This window comes from Camelina sativa, chromosome 6 (genome assembly GCF_000633955.1).
Source record: "Camelina sativa cultivar DH55 chromosome 6, Cs, whole genome shotgun sequence".
Taxonomy (NCBI): domain Eukaryota; kingdom Viridiplantae; phylum Streptophyta; class Magnoliopsida; order Brassicales; family Brassicaceae; genus Camelina; species Camelina sativa.
This window is the reverse complement of record NC_025690.1, coordinates 16,956,580-16,975,912: the sequence shown is the minus strand read 5'-3', so window position 1 is coordinate 16,975,912 and position 19,333 is coordinate 16,956,580. Positions and strand designations below refer to the sequence as shown.

General features: G+C 35.7%; 6 protein-coding genes across 10 annotated transcripts; 1 reads left to right on the top strand and 5 right to left on the bottom strand.

Moving 5' to 3' along the window:
- Positions 1-2,678, top strand: LOC104791857 (rop guanine nucleotide exchange factor 6-like). Its single transcript, XM_010517850.2, has 7 exons — positions 1-501; positions 581-697; positions 787-941; positions 1,029-1,103; positions 1,210-1,491; positions 1,577-1,942; positions 2,032-2,678. Exons 1-7 carry the CDS (start codon positions 186-188, stop codon positions 2,521-2,523), a joined length of 1,803 nt encoding a protein of 600 aa, XP_010516152.1. The 5' UTR covers positions 1-185; the 3' UTR covers positions 2,524-2,678.
- On the bottom strand, positions 3,223-4,899 carry LOC104791856. The gene is made up of 6 exons (XM_010517848.2): positions 4,663-4,899; positions 4,452-4,515; positions 4,138-4,280; positions 3,919-3,979; positions 3,770-3,815; positions 3,223-3,648 (listed from the first exon to the last, which is right to left on the bottom strand). Exons 1-5 carry the CDS (start codon positions 4,807-4,809, stop codon positions 3,799-3,801), a joined length of 432 nt encoding a protein of 143 aa, XP_010516150.1. The 5' UTR covers positions 4,810-4,899; the 3' UTR covers positions 3,223-3,648; positions 3,770-3,798.
- Positions 8,287-10,071, bottom strand: LOC104791855. 2 transcript variants are annotated; one of them, XR_768965.2, is made up of 6 exons: positions 9,655-10,071; positions 9,359-9,570; positions 9,182-9,255; positions 9,041-9,080; positions 8,894-8,982; positions 8,287-8,575 (listed from the first exon to the last, which is right to left on the bottom strand). XR_768965.2 is itself a non-coding variant. In XM_010517845.2 (6 exons), the coding sequence occupies exons 1-6, from the start codon at positions 9,710-9,712 to the stop codon at positions 8,552-8,554; spliced, it is 480 nt and encodes a 159-aa protein (XP_010516147.1). In that variant the 5' UTR covers positions 9,713-10,071; the 3' UTR covers positions 8,287-8,551. The 2 variants fall into 2 exon arrangements, 1 of the variants encoding a protein (XP_010516147.1); XM_010517845.2 differs by having other exon boundaries at positions 8,894-8,965.
- LOC104791852 (mitochondrial substrate carrier family protein B-like) lies at positions 10,298-13,329 on the bottom strand. The gene is made up of 7 exons (XM_010517842.1): positions 12,665-13,329; positions 12,174-12,350; positions 11,912-12,061; positions 11,692-11,793; positions 11,535-11,605; positions 11,367-11,434; positions 10,298-10,712 (listed from the first exon to the last, which is right to left on the bottom strand). The coding sequence occupies exons 1-7, from the start codon at positions 12,851-12,853 to the stop codon at positions 10,471-10,473; spliced, it is 999 nt and encodes a 332-aa protein (XP_010516144.1). The 5' UTR covers positions 12,854-13,329; the 3' UTR covers positions 10,298-10,470.
- Positions 13,417-16,376, bottom strand: LOC104791853 (folylpolyglutamate synthase). Of its 3 annotated transcripts, none has more exons than XM_019246831.1 (15): positions 16,191-16,376; positions 15,939-16,066; positions 15,792-15,857; positions 15,596-15,705; positions 15,459-15,519; positions 15,291-15,374; positions 15,158-15,214; positions 15,008-15,068; positions 14,884-14,930; positions 14,735-14,812; positions 14,502-14,654; positions 14,219-14,428; positions 14,059-14,137; positions 13,669-13,943; positions 13,417-13,541 (listed from the first exon to the last, which is right to left on the bottom strand). In XM_019246831.1, exons 1-15 carry the CDS (start codon positions 16,198-16,200, stop codon positions 13,482-13,484), a joined length of 1,479 nt encoding a protein of 492 aa, XP_019102376.1. In that variant the 5' UTR covers positions 16,201-16,376; the 3' UTR covers positions 13,417-13,481. The 3 variants fall into 3 exon arrangements, with proteins under 3 accessions (XP_019102376.1, XP_019102375.1, XP_010516145.1); XM_019246830.1 differs by having other exon boundaries at positions 15,939-16,069; positions 16,191-16,375; XM_010517843.2 differs by having other exon boundaries at positions 14,219-14,425; positions 15,939-16,069; positions 16,191-16,373.
- On the bottom strand, positions 16,457-19,186 carry LOC104791851 (eukaryotic translation initiation factor 6-2). 2 transcript variants are annotated; one of them, XM_010517841.2, is made up of 8 exons: positions 19,038-19,186; positions 18,754-18,793; positions 18,574-18,670; positions 18,392-18,477; positions 18,252-18,296; positions 17,745-17,875; positions 17,338-17,448; positions 16,457-16,912 (listed from the first exon to the last, which is right to left on the bottom strand). In XM_010517841.2, the coding sequence occupies exons 2-8, from the start codon at positions 18,761-18,763 to the stop codon at positions 16,655-16,657; spliced, it is 738 nt and encodes a 245-aa protein (XP_010516143.1). In that variant the 5' UTR covers positions 18,764-18,793; positions 19,038-19,186; the 3' UTR covers positions 16,457-16,654. The 2 variants fall into 2 exon arrangements, with proteins under 2 accessions (XP_010516143.1, XP_010516142.1); XM_010517840.2 differs by lacking the exon at positions 17,338-17,448 and adding an exon at positions 17,002-17,112 and having other exon boundaries at positions 19,038-19,185.

Sequence of the window (19,333 nt, the reverse complement as noted above, 5' to 3'; positions counted from 1 at the left end):
ATTTAAAACTTTTAAAAAGACAGAACAAAAAACAACAACACAAACAATAAGAATTTTTCTCGAATTCATGGACCACAATAACTACTAATTCTTCTTCTTCTTCTTCTCTATGATCTCCTCTGCTCTCTCTTTTCCGGGTATCTAAAAAAAAATCAATCTTTTTTCTTTGCGAGTGTGTGGCGATAATGGAGAATAATAATAGCTGTATTGGGTTTGAAGGCGGGTCGAGAAGATTTGGTGAGAGTAAACGAATCGTTGGTTCGATTGATACAGTTACTGAGTCCACTACTACTGATTCAAGTCTTAGCAGCTCAAGTTGCGGTGCTGGATCGAGCTCCGGGAGATCTGTTTCATCTCCGTCATCTCCTCCGACGAAATCACAGATCCTTGGATGGCCGTTAGGGCAAGGTTCTTGGAGGAAGAGTTCTGGTAAAATGAAGAAGAAAACTCCGACTAAAATCGATGATTTTGGGTTTAAGAGAGTTGGAACAGAGACTTCAGGTTTGTGAAAATCTTGACTTAATCCCTCTCGGAAAAGAATTGAAATCTGAACATGTTTTTTTTTTTTGGGTTTATGTAGAAATTGAGTTGTTGAAAGAGAGAATGGCAAAGTTGTTGCTTGGTGAAGACATGTCTGGTTCTGGTGAAGGAGTTTGTCCTGCTTTGGCTATTTCTAACGCCATTACCAATCTCTATGGTAGTTTAATAAATATAAAGTTTCATACTTTAGTTTGTGATGTTCTATGTGATTTGTGATACTAAGTTTTGATTTCAATATGATGAAAGCTGCAATATTGGGACAACAATGGAGGCTAGAGCCAATCCCAAGTGAGAAAAAATCCATGTGGAGAAGAGAAATCGAAGTTCTTCTGTCTGTTAGTGATCACATTGTTGAATTGGTACCTTCCTTCCAGAACGTTCCCAATGGAAACAAGATTGAGGTAATTGACTCGAGTCTACACCTTTTAGTGAGATTTAAGTCCATGTAGATTGTGTTTTGTTTCATTGATGTTTTGGTGGATTTTAAGGTGATGAATTGCAGACCAAGATCAGATCTCTTTACTTGTCTTCCTGCTCTACGGAAGCTAGACAATATGCTTATTGTAAGAATCTGATCCTTCATTCTTGTTCTCTCATGTGGACTGCTTTCAAATTGGTTTAAAATGTGAGATTTTTAATAGAGTTGTTCTGTTTTTGGACGTCTTTTAGGAAATATTAGATAGTTTTGGAGAAACAACAGAGTTCTGGTACGTTGATCAAGGGATTGTAGCTGCGGAATCTGTAAGGTCTAACTCTTTCCGTGAAGACGGAGACAAATGGTGGCTTCCACTGCCGCGTGTGTCATCCGATGGACTTACCGAACAATCTAGGAAGAAACTGGACCACACTCGTGAATTCACTAACCAGATCTTGAAATCTTGTATGTCAATCAACAGCATTGCTTTAGCTGATATGGAGGTTCCACAATCATACCTTGAAGCTCTACCAAAGGTTAATAAAACTTTTTAACACAAAGCCAAAATCTCTCATGTTGTTGAATATACATTCTTTTAGCTGAATTGTTCTTGTTTTGCAGAACGGGAGATCATGCCTTGGTGATTTTCTATATAGAAACATCACATCAGATAACTTCACAGCGGATCACTTGCTTGAGTCAATAGATCTTTCATCTGAGCACGCGGTTGTAGAGATGGTGAATCGAGTAGAAGCATCTATACACGTTTGGAGGCGAAGAGCTCACTCAAGGCATATGATTTCTCTGTATAGATCCACAAGTACAAGATGGGGGATGATAGTGAAAGAGATGATGATGCATCAAAGCGATGGTGACAAAAGGGAACTATTTGCGGAGAGAGCCGAAAGCTTATTGATCCGACTCAAGCAGCGTTTCCCGGGACTTAGACAGACAGCTTTAGACACAAGCAAGATCCAATACAACAAGGTTTGATTCATTACCTTTTCACTTCACACACCATACAATTTTAAACCTTATCCTTACAAAAGTATTGAACTTTGTGAAACTCTTTGCAGGATGTAGGGAAGTCTATACTTGAGAGCTACTCAAGGGTATTAGAGAGTTTGGCATATAGCATTGGCGTACGCATAGAGGAAGTGTTGTTTATGGACGACATTAGCAAAGAAGATGGTGATGATGGTTCTTGTTCAGACAAGTTGAGATTGTTGTCTAAAGAATCAGCTAATGGTGGCAAAGAAGATGGTGATGATGGTTCTTGTTCAGACAAGTTGAGATTGTTGTCTAAAGAATCAGCTAATGGTGGCTCAGGCTCTCTAAGGAAGAAACTTTCTGCTCCATCGTTGTTCTCTGTGTCATTCTCAGGCACGTCAACTCCGTACAGAACTCCATCATTCTCAGCATCAACTCCAAGTTATTCACCAATGCCGTTGATAAGCCCCATCAACGGAGGAAGAGGAGAAAGAGCTCCGTTTCTCTCTGGGAGGAACATTAGAGAACGTTGTGGGTTTGGTCCAAAGAAAGCATTGGCTAATTATCTCCGGGGTTGAGTTTTAAACTAAGGAATTAGAATTTTTTCATTCTGTTAGTTATCATCGAGTTAAAAGCTTATTTAATTCTTTTATTTTCTAGTATCTCTTGTCATTTGATCTACGTACACTTGATGTTGCTATTTGAATGACATAAGTTATATATTTTGAAGTGATTTTGATAGTTGTTATAACTCAAGCCATCCGATCAAGTCCATTGGATTGATCTTTAACTGAAACAGAGGAGCTTTACTTATCTTTGATATATTATGGATACACTTATTATAAACAACTTGAAGATGAACTCATAGAGGTGGGAGTAATACTGACATGTTGATTTCAACCTATGAATCACAATTCAACAAGGAACTTGAGATATCCAATTGTGTGAGAAAGAGAACAGTTCTTAACTGATGAGACAACCAACAAAGAGCTTCCACAATAAATCCTTAGTGTGCTGTCAAATAAAATTAATTTATTAGTTATAGTGATTTTGTAACGCAATACAACATATCGCTAGTTGCGAGAGATAGTGCATTTTACGAATTAGAAAACTAACACATATTAGGCGAGCTTCTCTTTATTTATCTCAATTCCATAAAACTATTCTATTAGGTAGACGTAATAATTTGTGACATAGATTAAACACGTTCGAGGCGAGCTTCGTTTTTTTTATTTATCTCATCACTTCCATAATGACTAATCTATTTATAATTTGAATTTAATATAAACTAGTCCAAATATGGACCAGATTATTTTATACATGTAGCATCAAGGCAACATAGAGCATAAAGCATCAAGGCAACATAGAGCATAAAGCATCACGTCTAATTTAGTACATATATGGACCCCCACTATTGGATAACTACTTATTTCGTACAAATATTAGAAGACAAACATTATTTGACGAAAAAGGAGCCACACACTAATTTTTCCATCAGAAAGATACTTCTCTTAGTGTTGTATTTGTCGTAAACAAAAACATGTCAAAAACAAATACCTTCTTCTTTTACAATATACTAAATTCTTTTAATTTAGGAAGGATCTTTATATAGTTTATATATTTTACTTTATTTCTATTATATAGCGATCCTTCAAATTTCATATATCTCTCTTAAGATATGACCATGTTTGTCTCTTACTTTCCTGCAAAAATTAATAGTCACAGAAAATAAAATTCAGGCTTTAGTTTTTTCTCTATGTAAGGAAATTGCGAAAAGCATTGGATATCATGCGAAATTTTTCATATGATGAAATTTTTAAGTACCTTCACAGGTGCTCTCTAAGTCAGGATTGCTAGTAATAAAGCGACCCTGCACCAAATAGTGCAAAGGTTTGTAAAAAACGAACCTTGAGTACATGTACAAACTGATGTACATATAAATAAATAAATAAATTTTGATAGGAAAACATTACCTTCCCACCAGTTTCCTCTTGATGCACTTTTAGAATCGCCTTCCTCTCCATCTTTCTTGTACTTCATAAGTTAAAAATAAAGGAGAAAAGTAAAGAATATTATAAAGTTTGATCATGAGAATAACAAAATAAAGAATATAAGTTTTGTCACGTAGGTATTATGTATATATATGATATTGAATTATTGATCATAGATGCTACTACAACAGTACGACTGACAGTATCTTGGGTGGTTGTCGTTGTAGAGGAATATTTCTCTTGGCCTCCGTAGTAAAGGGATGAGCTCAAGTGGCATGGTGGTTCTCTTTCCTCATTATGGTAACTCTTTTTCTCCTTTTTGTTGATTCTTTCTCCTCTTTCATCTATATATGAACCACGCAAACGTATATAAGTTTTGATTTGACGGAAAAGACTAAGTTCAAATTAACTTTTACTTAGAATAAGTAAAACATTTAATCAACAGACACACTCTAAACTCCCAACTTATACTAATTCTGAAAGTACGAAAGAGAACTCGTGAAGGTTTAAATTACTTGGAGATTGATACTTCACATGTCCACCTTGACTTGCAAAGTCCACTTGCCTCCCCAACTGATCCTTTTAGCACACAACAAGAGAAAATGAGAGAATAATCAACGTAATTTATATATTAAGTTAGAGTTCCTAAACACCACGTATATGTAGCATGCATATGTTTACAATGATTACGTATCGTAGAAGTGTAAAAATATTGAGATGACTTACTGCAGACGGTGGTGGGAAGATGGATTTGAACAATCCAGTATTGGCCGATGAAGAAGACGAAGCAGAGACTCTTGGACCAAATATATGATCGAAAGACGAAGATGATGAAGCGGAAACAATCTTCTTCTTGTTCTTGTTCTTGTCCATGCCAAAGTTGTGTAGGTGAATAATGGAAATGGATGTATTAAAGAAAAAGGTTTAGGGTGCCGAAAAGAGAAAGGATTAAATTTGCATAGAGAGGCAAAGAAAAGGAGAGAACATGTGATGAAACAAAAGAGAAGACACGTGAAGATTTACAGTTTTTTATGGGACTCTTATAAACTGTCATCTCTGCATATTTATAGTTAAAAAATTTGACTACATGTGATCGGTCTTCTAAGATTATTTGTCGCATCTATTATTATATTTGACCTTATTTCCTTATAAATTTCTTGGTATTATATATCATATATATGAATGAATATATAATTTATATATATATGTTTTCTTTAAGTTTTATGAATATATATATATATATATGTGTGTGTGTGTGTGTGTTTTTAACTTTTATGAAAAATATGAAATATGGACGAATAAGTAACTATTTTGGTTATGAATCTTATGATGTAGTAGAGACTTTTTGTCTTTTTCCCTGAAAACAGTTAGAGAGAGTACCTTCGTAAGGACGGTTCTACCTATAGCTTGTTTTTTTTCGGATTGGATGTCAACTTCGTTAACCCTATAAAAAATGGCATTAATAATTCTTCGACGATTTTATCAGAAGTCTCCTTCGTCCGATCCTAATAATTTCTTTTATAAATAGCTTCTTCGAAAATGTTAAAGGAATAAATAAACGTAACGGCATGAGACGCTGAGCAATGTAGCGTTCGATTCCAAATTGGCTCAAACTTCCAACATATTTTGTGTCATATTATATATTTTTCTTTTTTCATATGTCTTGTCTCATGGATTTAGTTGTTTTTCATTTCATCATGATTTGAGTTTACCTTTCTCATGGATTAGCTAGAGTTACGTACCGTATTTTTGGTGCCCCATATATCGACTCATTATTAACAATAGATACCCCATATATGGTTCATTTTCGGTATTTTTGTAAAGCTAAACTAATTTTATATTTCCTATATATGAGAAAAGAGAAAACTCTTAGAAATGGTTACGCGGTACGTACGCTACCAATTGTGGTGATCGTATTCGTATCAGATGAAGTAGAATCCTCGAAACCATTCCCGTGAGTGACCTAATTTTCGTGCCCACACTAAAGTCAATGAAGATTTAAGAGACAAATTTAAATCTGCAAAATGCTTTCCAAAGTATTTGTAAATAACTTTCGTTCTAGAACATTATACTGTGTAGTACTGTTCCAAAAGAATCAATATATTCATGTATCTTAAGAAAAAAAAATGTTCGTAGGAGTATTAATCAACCTTTTAGGTTAGTTTAAGACTTGGAGTTAAGATTTATGATTCACAAACATAATTTTGTATTGCATAGTTTTGTTTTACATGAACTGTGACAAGTCTTTTAAAAAGGCCTCTAGAATTAGTTGAGAAAACATTTTACGTTGATTGACGAATGGAATTCAATAATTAATAAATCAGCGTCTTTGATGAATAAAAAAAACTTATAACGCTTTCTATTAAAAAAAAATGGTCAACAACATTTGTTATATCACAAGAGAAAAGTAAACATTAAAAATGACGTTTTCATATACAAAAAAAAAAAGTTTAATGAAGTGATCTTAGTGCAATGGGCAGAAGGTAAGTTTATTGGTAAAAGGCACTATCACATGGGTCGGTCAGTTGTGGCTTTTGACAAAAAAAAAAAAACATTTAAGTGAAATTCTAAAAAATGAACGGATCGATATTTTTGTATCAATGAATATTTACATCACTATAACGTAACTGTTGTTATAAGCTTTTTACCATGTGTTGGGGAATATAGGTATCTGAAGGACCAGAAGATCGATCGATAAGGTCAAAGATCGATTCGCTTTATATAGTGATATAATAATATTCATCAGAAATTAATAACGAAGGCTTTGACTCTATATGTTGTCTTCGCAACTTGCAAGTTTTGTGAGTCATATGAAAAAGAAAAAGAAAAAGAAAAAAAAAAGACAAACCAAAACAAATTTTTTTTGCAAGTTGTGGAATCAACGCGACACAAAAACAAAAAGGATATTACTCGATAGATCGTTAAAACATTACGGTAATCCTCAAAAAAATATCAGATTCTTATATTTATTTTACGAATTAGTTGCCTTTTTTTTTTGAGTTTAAAGTTTAAGCACTGTTGAACTAGCTAGATTAGTTCTATGCTGACGATTATAGAGAACTTTCCACAAACAGTTGTTGCATGTCCACTGGAGATAATTTTGAGTAATCTGAGTGAATATATATTTTACAGTTGCGGGAGGATAAGATTCTAGAAAAAAGCAGTTGATAGTTAGATTTATGAATTTGTACATGAAGAATGTCTGGGNAACGAAGGCTTTGACTCTATATGTTGTCTTCGCAACTTGCAAGTTTTGTGAGTCATATGGAAAAAAGAAAAAAAGAAAAAAAAAAGAAACCAAAACAAAAATATTTGCAAGTTGTGGAATCAACACGACACAAAAACAAAAAAGGATATTACTCGATAGATCGTTAAAACATAACGGTAATCCTCAAAAATATCAGATTCTTATATTTATTTTACGAATTAGTTACTTTTTTTTTTAGTTTAAAGGTTAATAAGCACTGTTGAACTAGCTAGATTAGTTCTATGCTGACGATTATATAGATCTTTCCACAAACAGTTGTTGCATGTCCACTGGAGATAATTTTGAGTAATCTGAGTGAATATGTTACAGTTGCGGGAGGATAAGATTCTAGAAAAAAGCAGTTGATAGTTAGATTTATGAATTGGGACATGAAGAATGTCTGGGAGGGAAGCATAGCCACAGATGAGAAATTAAGAAAATATATATATATATGGCCAAACATATATTCTTTCTGCTCCTATTGTTCGAAACTTGGACCAATATTTATCTTCTTGGAAATATTGTCAATATTCAGAATTACTTATTTTTGTGTATTGTCAAGTTGTAAATAGTCTTTGTAAGATGTATTTGCATCACTTACAATAACCAAATCTATAACGTAAATCAACAGTAAGTGAGATTCTAAATGGTACTTTGGTCCCAAGTTTCGAACATTAGGAACATAAAGAATACATGTTTGGCTATAATGTTCCTGTAGCTCTTCCTCCAAAACCCAAAGAAGGATGAGTCAGTATTACTTGATGGATCACTTGGCCAGACATAACGTCTACAAGAATAAAAGTACAGGCAGAGCCAAATCCATCCTAGAAACGAAATCAGCAATATGTTGATGAACGAAGAGTTACAATTAGAGACGCAAGTAGCCGGAGATGGAAGTAGTAGTAGTAACTTGTTATCATATCTAATGGTTTGTGAAGACTTGTAGTTTGTTGTTTATTTTTCCACTTTATTAAACAAATTTAAGGATAGCACTCCATCTGTTTAAAAACCCATTCTCTCATCTTACTACATCATTGCACTGAAGATAAAGTAGTGAACCACATTATAAACCAAAACCTGAGATATCATAATTAAGATATATATATTCAAAGAGAGCATGCCATTTACTCATGCAAAACCATTTAACTGCTGATATAGTCATATCAGTATTGCTATATTGTAATTACCACTTTCCCACCATTACTCTTGGACACAAGAAGAGGGCCAAGAAGTGGGTGACACAGGTTATAATTTTCTCAACAAACTAGAGAAATTAGAGATACGAATTAGTAAAACGACCCTATCCTTTACTTTTCTGCACGAGCCTATCCATCTTTTGTTACCACACCAACTGAACTGTTGTCTGTCTTAGCTTTCACGCCTCAACGGTTCCTGCATGTCAAATGTTGTTCACCATATCTTTGTAAGAAAAATGAAATTTTACAGTGAGAAGGATCAACCATTACTTTGATGAGTAGTTTCTTGTACAAGTATCAAAAGAATCAAAACCGTAGAGTCACAGTAATTACCGATCAGATATTATAATCAATTCATGGGGTAAAAGAGTAAAGGGAACAAGTATAAGAGATGATGATTGATGAGGTAAAACTCATATCACTCAGAAACCATTGATAAACATCTAATCAAAACCATATATGCAAATCACAAACGACACCATGGATGGAAAAGATTCAGAGAAAGACTCTTTACCGGTTCATTCTGAAGTTGGTTGTTCAGTCGTATATCCTCCTCCTCGGTTGGGCTTGGGGAGAGAATCATCGCCTGAAATCACACAAATACTAGCGAAGAACATTACACAACAAAGTCAGAAACATCAAAACAAATAACAATACCAACCTCAGGGCTAATACTGTTGTTAGGCTCCTCCTGGATCAAACTGGAAAACAAGACAAAAAAAAAAAGCAAACACATTAAACTTAGTCTACATTGTAGGATCCACCAAAAAAACAGATCACCAAAAGCTAATTGTATAGATACCATATATTTGTATCTTCTGAAAACAACTCTGGATGCAACGTCATTGCCATGTTCATATAAACCACAGTAAGATGCTACAATCAAAACCAAACATAAAAATCCCAATAAACCCTAATCAAATCGATGGCTGAAAAACTAATCATCAGATTTGAACCAAACATTATGCAAAAATCTTACAGAGATAGGTCCCTGTAGAGTGTCAATCTCAGATTTGGTCATCTTAATATAAAACAGAGTAGGGAAATAGAGAAACGAAGAGATCTTGCCCTTGGGAATAGCTTCCTTCCTTTGACGCAATAAGTCTCCAATAGCTTCAAGTTGAAGCTCCATAGACTTCAATGTCGCACCGATCGCCAAAAGACCTGTGATACTGAGCTCTCCTCCATCCACTGCAAAGAAAAATGATAATCAGGCTTGAGTGGGGATGAAACGGAAAAACAACAAACAACACAAATGTTTCAATTTCGAATTACTAGTCAGAGTCGAACTGAGTTGATGCGACTCGTCGATTGAATCGTACAGGGAAGACATCAAAGAGCTTAAGGAAAGTTTAGATCTTTTTTGCTTTCATCTTCTTCATTTCTCCTCCTCTCTCTTTTGCACAATGCTTAGGAATTTGATAATTCACCAAATGTGTATGTATACATGAAAAATTTGAAAAATGCACGAAAATACCCAATTTCGTGACAAAATTAAGTTTATAACAAACTGCATAGTTGTATTAGGGACTGGTGCTTATCAGCCGAAATGGCCAACCAAAAAATTTCAGACTAAGAAGATTGTTGGGACTCACGGTGAAGTGAGAACCCTCCAAGAATAGGCTTATGCCACTTACGCGTGGAGAGCGCTCCGTATTCTTTAGTAAAAGGCGAAAGAATAGTTAGCTTTGTGCTCACCACATGGCTGCGTGATTTTAATCGTAAGGAGAGTGAAGTCTATTTATACAAAAACTTTCACTAGCAATGTTTCTTAAACTTCCGATGTGGGATTTGCGTTTAATCTAATCCAGTAATCCTTGTTAAAAGGCTTAGTGGGGATACATACTCAAAAGCCCATTACCATTCTCTTGTATATCATTATACTTCCACTTAACTAGGAGTAATGGAGTATGTTAACTTCGTATAAAGCTAAATCAATTGATATATTAACCAAACAATACATATAAATTATTCTACATTTCGTATACATATCATTTCGTATAAAGCCCATTACCATTTTCGCTTTATGGTTTACAGTTTTTTCCCTCTCACCAAAAATAGACCTAAAAAACCTACCAACATTTTAAACCGTTATAGCCTTGAGGAAACATCCTTGAAGTAAAGCTTCAGTGTCTCGTATGTCATGAAGCATATCCCAACACCAGGTACAACTTTGTAGTACTCTGGAAGAATTCCTCTGTACAAGCCTCTCGCTCCTTCCGTCTTAACAATACGCTTTAATGTCCCTAGCAAACCTGTCTTGTACACTACCTCTCGCCCGCCTATTCCTTCTAGCTGCTTCCTTCTTCTCACCAGATCCAGTGGAAACGTAGCTACAATTTTTGTTTTATGTTACATTAGATATGAAATTTGACGAATGCATCAATTCTATGTAGTGGTTCTACTGCCTATGAATGCAGCATGAGACGAGCTTCATTAGAATATACACCAAAACCAGCTGTTAACAATAAGACTCGACATGAAACTCATATAAGGCCAAAAGAGATACTATTCACAATGTAGATAAAGATAGTTTGTGTTTGAGTGAGCAAATGAGACACTATATGTGTACCACCCTTATATAAGTAAATTCCTCACCTTAAACTATGTTTAATGCTTGAAGATAAAAATTAACTAGAGAAGATCATATTAGCATGTATGTAACAGTGCATGGTAATCATATCAATTTGCTAGAGAAAGAAATATGCATATGAGAAGGAGCAACAGAATTTTCATTCTGTGGCAATAGTGGAACTTAAGATGCACCATGTTCAGCTTTTCTGAATTGAAAGCATAGTACAGAGAATTTTGAGTTTGAGAATTAAGACTAATGATGTGATGCTTGTCAGCAATACGAAACTGATTGATGCTCATGCTAAGTCAATCAGTGTTTATGAGCAAGGCATAGAATGACACATTACAATCAAACAGCGAGTCTCATGGCAAACAAGAAAGGAAAAGGTCAAAGAATAGCTAAGATAACTTACCTGTTGAAGATGCTATTCCTGAAAGACTTCCACAAGCAAGACTGACCATGATAGGGGAATCATGTGGCCTTGAGAAAATGAAAACAAACAAATCATTTTAGGAGTAATTACAAATAATATGTGACATTTTTAAACTGCAAAACTGTAATTTCGAGATGGACTTATTACCTAGTTGACCTCCAATAAGATCTCAATGATTCATACACAGAAAAGCTAATGGCAATACTAGGCCCAACACCCTGCATCATATAATAAAACCTTAGTCAGAAAAAAAATGAAAGCGGAAGGATACAACATTATGTATGTATCTTTCTGTGGAAAATACCACAAGCGTTGTTCCAAGTCCCTTGTAGAGGCCCAAGATACCTTCATCAGTGCTGATAGTGCGCAGAGTATGGTAGATACCCGTGTAGTAAATTACTTTTGTCTGCCATTGACGCAAAAGATAAAATGTCAACAACCAGCTAATGCAACAATACTTGAGGAAACCAGCATGTAAACTTTTTAGAACACAAGGTTTAACAACGATCATATCAAATACTTACCTGAGCAGCAAGACGAGTTCTAACAAGATCAAGCGGATAAGTGGCAGAAGCAGCTGTAATTCCAGCCAAACCACCGGCTACAAAATGTACAAAAAGGTTTGAACTTATACTCGCCTTGTGATTTTCCATCCCAGTAACCATATACATGAACTGTAAATAATCGAGTAAAAAAAAAAGTTCAAAATCAGAATTAGGCTCAGTAGAGAGTAATGCCACACTACGAATGACAAACAAAAAAACTGCTAATTTTAGATTCTCAGACCTTCTTGTAGTGTTCATATGCGTAGAAATTGACGGAAGAATAGGGAAGCCGGTGAGCAATTGTAACCAGGTTCCCTTTCCAAAAAGCCTTGAATCCTTCTTCATTCAATATCCGTGATGCCTCGTGCAATATGCTTGCCTTTCTTAGAGCTCCTGCCTCTGAGTGCATACCTTGCACCTACATACATCATAAGTTTATAATCACAAATTTGTCCCCAAAAAAAAACTTAGCTTTAACAGAAAATTTCCCTTTTTAAGCATTCAAAAGTGTAGTAGCAAAGAAGGTTTGTGATTGTGATAATTAACCAATACTAGATTCTTTCTCTATACACAGACCTCAAATTCAGCTTTTTCATATCTACAGATCCCTAAATTTTTTGATAATCCCAATTACACAGTGCAATTGAAAATACTGAATTGGTCTTTTACTTCAATTTGTCCAAAAGCTTGAAATTGTCTTATTCTATAGCTCGATGGAAAAAAAAAACAAACCTGGAAGAGAATAGTGAGGCGAGAGAGAGGGGCAGTACAAGTTTTGCTAAAAGCACCGGCGAGTCCACCGGCTAAGAGTTGTGACGCCGATTCGATATGTGATCTCTGGTATTGCGTTAAACGATGAGAGGAAGACGCTACGCCATGCCCTGAGCTCACACCAACCCTAGCGTCCGTCTGCATCACCATTTAGCCCGCCCAAAATCACAAATCCTCCTCACCTATCAAAAATTCTCAATCTCACACACCTCCGAGAACTTATCCGAACAATACTACTACCAAAAGCTCGAATTTTTCGACGAGAACAAAAAAAAAACGAAACTTTCAAAGATCGTCGTATTGGGTTTTTGATTGAAATTGCTCCTTTTGCTTTGCTTGAAAGTTTTGGTTTTGGGTCTCTCTTTTTGTGTGCCTCTCGTCTTTTTTTTTTTTTTCCAACTTTCACTTTGTGTGCGCTTGGTTCCAACGCCACACCTACGCGGCAAACACTAAAACGATAGCGTTTTAGATACAACGAACGTTTTACCGCCACGTGATTCACCTCTTCTTGTTTATTTTTTTTTTTCCTATTGTATGGTCAGATTACTTTTCCATTGTTACATCCCACACTTTTAAAAAGCATAGGCTAGCAATCATTTAAACATTGGAGTCGTCGGTGTGGTACACATTTGAAAACGGTGTAACTTGTAAGATTTTTTGTTGGAGCTTTACTAGTGTTTTTATTCAGCACGTGTTTTGTCTTCTTTGTTGAATCATGTCCAAATGTATCTTTTTCTTATAACTATTAGTCTATTACAGGCAGAGACATAGAGTGTATTCATTTCCTGATTAATCTTAAGAGATCACCCACCAAATGTAATGAGCCAGTTACCAACACCTAACACCCAAAATAACAAAATCCAATTAGACCTCCACTTTGTCACCTGAAAAAGTAAAATCTGAAACTAACTTTACAAGTAAAGTTAATAAGTTATACCATGTAACAAACTACTTCATTATTTTACCTGAAAACGAACTTGTTTACTTTGGCGAGCATTGTCCCGGAGCCAGTCAACGGCCAAAGGAAGTGACGAGAAAACGAAACTTTTCACCTCTTCTTTGCCTTTAGAATCACTTTCTAAATTCGATTTTGCTTCACCTCTAGCCAAACTGTCCCAAAGCCTCTGAAGACCGAACTGCCACGTCACTGAATCCACACGTCTGTCATCGTTCGACGAATATCCCACTTTGTTGTACACTGATACGTTTGGCACAAAAACGGCTCTCTTGAAATCAACTCCTACGACATTTGTAAAAAAAAACTTAATATGAGAGATTTCTTGTACAATCCTAATAAGTCCTAATAAGAGCTCAGTTTATATCCATAAGACCATAACATAAACAGTTAAACACACCATGATCAATGCATTTACTCCTTAATCGTGGAAGAAGCAAACTCGGATCACGAACAGTCATACAATTGAACAAGAGTATCTGCATTATATATATAACCACCAACGTTAGATATAAACTTATTGAGGTCTCTAAACACACAATGCTTTAAAAAAGCTTTACCTGCTCTGATCTTTTCTGGCTTCTTTCTTGGTTTTGTTTGATCTGTTTTGAAAACCATATAGCGCAAGCTTCCATGCTTTCAGGACTATGAGCTCCATCAAGGTAATACACAATCTCCTCAGGAAGTTCTGAATCAGGCACCACCATAGCCCGTCCAATCAGATAAGCATTCGACAATCCAGAGACGAACTTTTCTGGTAAACCCCTCTGCTTTAAGTAAGAAAACCGTTATTTCTTATCAGAAACTCACAAACTCAAGAATGTTTTAATTGTTTCAACTCACTGTCTGATTCAAACCATTCTTTTCCTCAATACCAATCTCTTTTAGGAATGTAGAACACAACGCAACCGCAAGACCAGCGTTTAGATATTGATGTTCGCCTTGAAGCCCCAGTCTCTGACTCATATCCAACGGTTCCACCACCTGAAGATTTACCTGCAACAAGTAGTGGTTAATAACCTTATATATCATCTCAACCATCTATATAACGATTTGGTTGTTTTGTATAACCTTACCTCCAATTTTGAAGCTTTCTCACTGAGTACATGCATCGCTTCATCAGGTTGAGGCACTGTAAAAGCCGGAACTCCACTCTGCGAAAGAGAGAACAGTTAAGAAGGAAGGAAACTGAAACTCGAATAACGTAGAAGCTTTTTGTTAGCACCTTGAAGATACCAGCTTTCTCTGCAGCAATTTCAGCAAGAGTGTATCCTGAATATATACAAACCAAGTGATTAAAAACGTATTGAGTTCATTTATCTCCGAGAAATGAAGCAGAAGAGACTAACCAAGTATCTCCATATGATCATAACCAAGTGAAGAAATACCACAGACGACAGGTTTCTGAATCTATATATACTAACATATGATTAGTTAGTGACAAAACCTGATTAAACTAAATCTACATCTCACAAAGAAACTTGTCGAATTTTCCCTACCACATTAGTCGCATCAAACCTCCCACCTAAGCCAACTTCTAGTATAACAACATCTACCTGCGAGTAGGAATAACATTATATGCCTAAGGCAGGGATGAGTTTAGTTTACTGAGAGGACAAGAGATTGCAAAACCTGTTCTGTTGCGAAAATCTTGAAAGCTAATAATGCAAGGAAGCAGAAGTAAGTAGGCATTGGAATCTCATTGCTAGTTTTCTCCTGCACTTTAATTTGAAAGGATGTAACTAAAATGAGAGAAACAAAACAAAAACTAATGAATGTTCTGTTCTATATAAGCCCCACCTTTAGTTTATGGAAGCAACACCAAAAGTAGTCCACAAATTTCTCCTGGCTTATCTCAATGCTGAAGAACGCAAATTATGTTTCTGAACATTTTCTTCGATAAAATTATTGTGATGTGTATGTTTTCAGAAGCTCACCCGTTGAGACGAAATCTCTCTCGGACATCGATTAAGTGAGGAGATGTGAAGAGACCTGTTCGAAGACCGTAACAACGTAGAATAGATTCCGCAAATACGCATGTTGATCCCTTCAAAACGATATAAACAAAATTTAAAACCTGCATTATACAATCTCAATGAGCTATATACATGAGTGAGCGTTTGAAGTCTCTACCTTTCCTTTAGTTCCGGCCACATGAATGATTTTCAGTTGTGAGACTGCGTCTTCGAGCTCAAGAACCTTGAAAGATTCATGAGTATATAAGAAAAAGCTCATAACTATTGGTATGAACACACAAAAAGGTTAAAAATGATTTGGAACCTTGAGATAATGGAGGAGCAAACGGAATCTCTGAGATTGGTTGTTACTAACACAACTGCTGCGTTTTGTGATCAAAGACGACAATGCATCCAAAGTGTTCTGGTAACGAGCTGACAATTCACCTTCGTCTTCTTCATCCGGCAAATAAAACAGAAAACGTATAAGAATGAACTCACAGAGTGAGACAAAGCGCACATTCATATATACTTTATGAGAAGACAGAGTCAGATTATAGAGAAACAAAACATTTACCAGTTGCCATAGAAGGCGAACAGAAAAAAAGTAAAATTCCCAAGTTTCGATTTTGGGATCTGTTTCTCTCGTCGTATATGGGTGTAAGGATTGGAAATGAAAGGTCCTAACTTTCAGTTAATCTTCAAACTAGTTGAGCGAAAAAGGTGGTAACTTTATCACATAGAAATGCAGAATTCGGATATGTACCGAACAAAACCGTTATCTATTTCACCAAATAGTTTCTTCTCCACTTAAAATATGAACCAAATGTGGACCACAATTAGTAATTTCAACGAGAATTTTCTTATTAAATTACTTTAGAAGGATTCAAAGAGACATCAACAGATTACTTCTAAACTGTTAAAACCACACAAAAATATAAGAAAAACAGCTAATTCTTGCAACAGTAGAGTATGAAAATCTCTGACATTGACACTTGGGGATGTTGTTGTGTGTGTCTCATCCAAACAAAAACAAAAAATTTAAACATAGGTATCGATCAATGACTTCCTCATCTCATCGACGATAGAGCTGGGTTGGGCTTCCCTTAGCTTGAAGATGCTGTCTATAACAGAGAGCTCTGTTGCGGTTGTGTCTGAACCACAGAAGGAAGTCCAGTCATTCACGGTCATACCCGCAGCTATAACTTCACTACCACGGTTAACGGTTCCAGCAACGAGAGGGACTTGAAGAAGAGTTGAGAGTTCATCCAAGTCTTCTACTGAGGTGTGAGGATGAACCTGTTTGAGGCAAAACATTCAAATTATAATGAGACCAATGTCAAATTTCATCAGTTTTCCAAGGGGTGTTATGTTCTTTATCCTCTTACCATTCCACCTCTGTTGGATAGGGCGCAGTAGCTGCCCACAAGAATGTTGCCTGCAATTGTCTGACGGAAAACTTCAACGCCAAGAACATCTGCAATTATTTCCTCTGTTTCCTGTCAATGCAAAAAAATAACATAAGAACCAGACATCAAAACCATAGGGTATACGTACAGCTCTGTTAACATGCTAAGATATAAAATCAAAATAAAATCTAACATGACGCATACAGTACAAGGGAGCTTAAGCAATAGATTACAAAGGACTAANTAAATTATAATGAGACCAAAATGTCAAATTCATCAGTTTCCCAAGGGGTGTTGTGTTCTTTTTCCTCTTACCATTCCACCTCTGTTGGATAGGGCGCAGTAACTGCCCACAAGAATGTTGCCTGCAATTGTCTGACGGAAAACTTCAACGCCAAGAACATCCGCAATTATTTCTTCTGTTTCCTGTCAATGCCAAAACGTAACATAAGAACTAGACCAAAAAGCAAACGGCATGTGTAAAACTCTGTTAACAAGCCAAGATATAAAATCAAAAATAAAATCATCCATAACGCATACAGTAGAAGGGAGCTTAAGCAATAGATTACAAAAGATTCAGGGTGATTACAAAGGACTACATTACATTATCATTGCAAAGTTTTGTATAAATCTTATACTTTCTACATTTCCTGTCAGTCAAGAAAAAGGATATGCTTTTGAAAGGTTTCATTAGAGAAACTCAGAAGGGCATCAATCTTTACCTTATCAAGATCAGTGTGAGCAAGAGCGACATGATCATTGCAGGCAATGCAGTTTCCAAGAGCAGACAGACGTTCATCAATTCGCTGGACCACCACTCGATCAGGTAGACTATTCCTCAAGTGTTGAAGCTCTAGCAGAATAAAAACCATCAGCATAAATCAGGAGATGTAACCCAAGTACAGACCACAACACTCGTGATGTAAACTCAAGATATCAGAAAAGAGCAAAAGACCCCTATATAATACACACGAAACAGATTCACCAACAACGGAGGAGAAAAAACATCTACACCAAAACCATATTCAGTTATGAAAAGTCCAGCCATAAAATGAAATGAAAAAGGGATTGGCAGTGCACAGATACTTCAGACAAGTTGCATAAAAGGTATTCAGCGAAAACTCAACTATCTCTGTCTATGTCTACTATATTTATCAAAGTCAACTGTATCATAGGAGACATTAGTAATTGCAGTGAGAAATGATTCGTACAAAGAACTGCAAAATTACCTTGGTCAGTAGTTGTATGGGGGACAAGAAGCCCATTCTTGTTTCCTATTTCGAAAAACACAAAAAAAAAAACACATTCATTACGCTAAAGAGAAGAAGGTTTGAAACAAGAACATATAAGAGATGTAGAGAAAGCGAACCAGCACAAAGACGCCCAATAATTCGTGTTCCTCCAATAGAGGTCTTAACGATAGGGATAACATCTGCTAACTCAGACTCAAAAGCACTACACAAAAGCATCAAACAAAAAAAAACATCGACAAGTGATATCAAAGAAGCAAAAACAAAAAAACTGAAGCTTTTACGAAGTATCCAACCCAACCTGTAAAAGTTCTCAGAGCCTCCTATAGCGACTAAGCAATAGGCATTAGTAAGTTTGGAAAAGACACCAACTTCACAGTTGTTCTCAAACTGAAGACCTGCATATTAAATTACCCACAAAATCCCATTAAAGCTAATCAAAAGAAAAGTAAAAACACAACAGTATTTGAAGAAAGCTTACGGGTCGCCATTAGAGGGAGGAGGAGGCTAAACGAGTACACCTGCGTAAATAAAGAAACATGAAAACGAAATTAGGGTTTATATATAATATACTTCACAGAGTCCAAAAATACAACGATTCCGTAACTAGGTTTTACAAAATAAAATAAAACTTAAAAACATCGGTCCTCTAAAATATATAAAAGTTTCGATTTTTGCAATCGACTATGTTACAAGAGAACAAATTAGGTTTACAAATAATTGATGTTTGGTTAGGTCTAAGAAGGAAAAATCAAAGAAGCTTACTTGAGAGGGATGAATTCGAGGAGGAGAAGAAGCGGCGAAGAACGGAGAAGAAGAAGAAGGAAAAAGATGGGAGTCGAAGGTTTTTAAGAATAAGGGTTGCGCCGGCCCTGGATGATCCTCCGAATAAGCCACCGTTTGGGCCCTAATTTAAAGGAGCCTCCAATAATACACAATTATTAATAAAAATATATATTGAGATATTTTTATTTTGAGCCTTGGAGGCAAAGTAAAGTTGAAAAGTCAGACCACTTTCGAACAAATTATTTTTTAATTCAAATATTTGAGATTTTTTTTCT

What these genes read in the sequence shown, in the direction of transcription:
- LOC104791851 (XM_010517841.2), bottom strand. An exon ending in TATTGGGCGTCTTTGTGCTG is followed by an intron (nt 18,297 to 18,391) that starts GTTCGCTTTCTC and finishes TTTTCGAAATAG; the next exon opens with GAAACAAGAATGGGCTTCTT. An exon ending in CCATACAACTACTGACCAAG is followed by an intron (nt 17,876 to 18,251) that starts GTAATTTTGCAG and finishes TTATTCTGCTAG; the next exon opens with AGCTTCAACACTTGAGGAAT.
- LOC104791857 (XM_010517850.2), top strand. Translation starts at nt 186, where the DNA reads ATGGAGAATAATAATAGCTGTATTGGGTTTGAAGGCGGGTCGAGAAGA. An exon ending in AGCTAGACAATATGCTTATT is followed by an intron (nt 1,104 to 1,209) that starts GTAAGAATCTGA and finishes GACGTCTTTTAG; the next exon opens with GAAATATTAGATAGTTTTGG. An exon ending in GCAAGATCCAATACAACAAG is followed by an intron (nt 1,943 to 2,031) that starts GTTTGATTCATT and finishes AACTCTTTGCAG; the next exon opens with GATGTAGGGAAGTCTATACT.
- LOC104791855 (XM_010517845.2), bottom strand. Translation starts at nt 9,712, where the DNA reads ATGTCTTCCCTGTACGATTCAATCGACGAGTCGCATCAACTCAGTTCG. An exon ending in TCAGAAGATACAAATATATG is followed by an intron (nt 9,081 to 9,181) that starts GTATCTATACAA and finishes CTTGTTTTCCAG; the next exon opens with TTTGATCCAGGAGGAGCCTA. An exon ending in ACAACAGTATTAGCCCTGAG is followed by an intron (nt 8,966 to 9,040) that starts GTTGGTATTGTT and finishes GTGTGATTTCAG; the next exon opens with GCGATGATTCTCTCCCCAAG.
- LOC104791856 (XM_010517848.2), bottom strand. Translation starts at nt 4,809, where the DNA reads ATGGACAAGAACAAGAACAAGAAGAAGATTGTTTCCGCTTCATCATCT. An exon ending in TGTGAAGTATCAATCTCCAA is followed by an intron (nt 4,281 to 4,451) that starts GTAATTTAAACC and finishes GTTCATATATAG; the next exon opens with ATGAAAGAGGAGAAAGAATC. An exon ending in CGACAACCACCCAAGATACT is followed by an intron (nt 3,980 to 4,137) that starts GTCAGTCGTACT and finishes TAACTTATGAAG; the next exon opens with TACAAGAAAGATGGAGAGGA.
- LOC104791852 (XM_010517842.1), bottom strand. Translation starts at nt 12,853, where the DNA reads ATGGTGATGCAGACGGACGCTAGGGTTGGTGTGAGCTCAGGGCATGGC. An exon ending in GACTTGGAACAACGCTTGTG is followed by an intron (nt 11,606 to 11,691) that starts GTATTTTCCACA and finishes TATATGATGCAG; the next exon opens with GGTGTTGGGCCTAGTATTGC. An exon ending in TCTTATTGGAGGTCAACTAG is followed by an intron (nt 11,435 to 11,534) that starts GTAATAAGTCCA and finishes CATTTTCTCAAG; the next exon opens with GCCACATGATTCCCCTATCA.
- LOC104791853 (XM_019246830.1), bottom strand. An exon ending in GTTGCTTCCATAAACTAAAG is followed by an intron (nt 15,375 to 15,458) that starts GTGGGGCTTATA and finishes ATTAAAGTGCAG; the next exon opens with GAGAAAACTAGCAATGAGAT. An exon ending in TGATCATATGGAGATACTTG is followed by an intron (nt 14,931 to 15,007) that starts GTTAGTCTCTTC and finishes GTATATATTCAG; the next exon opens with GATACACTCTTGCTGAAATT.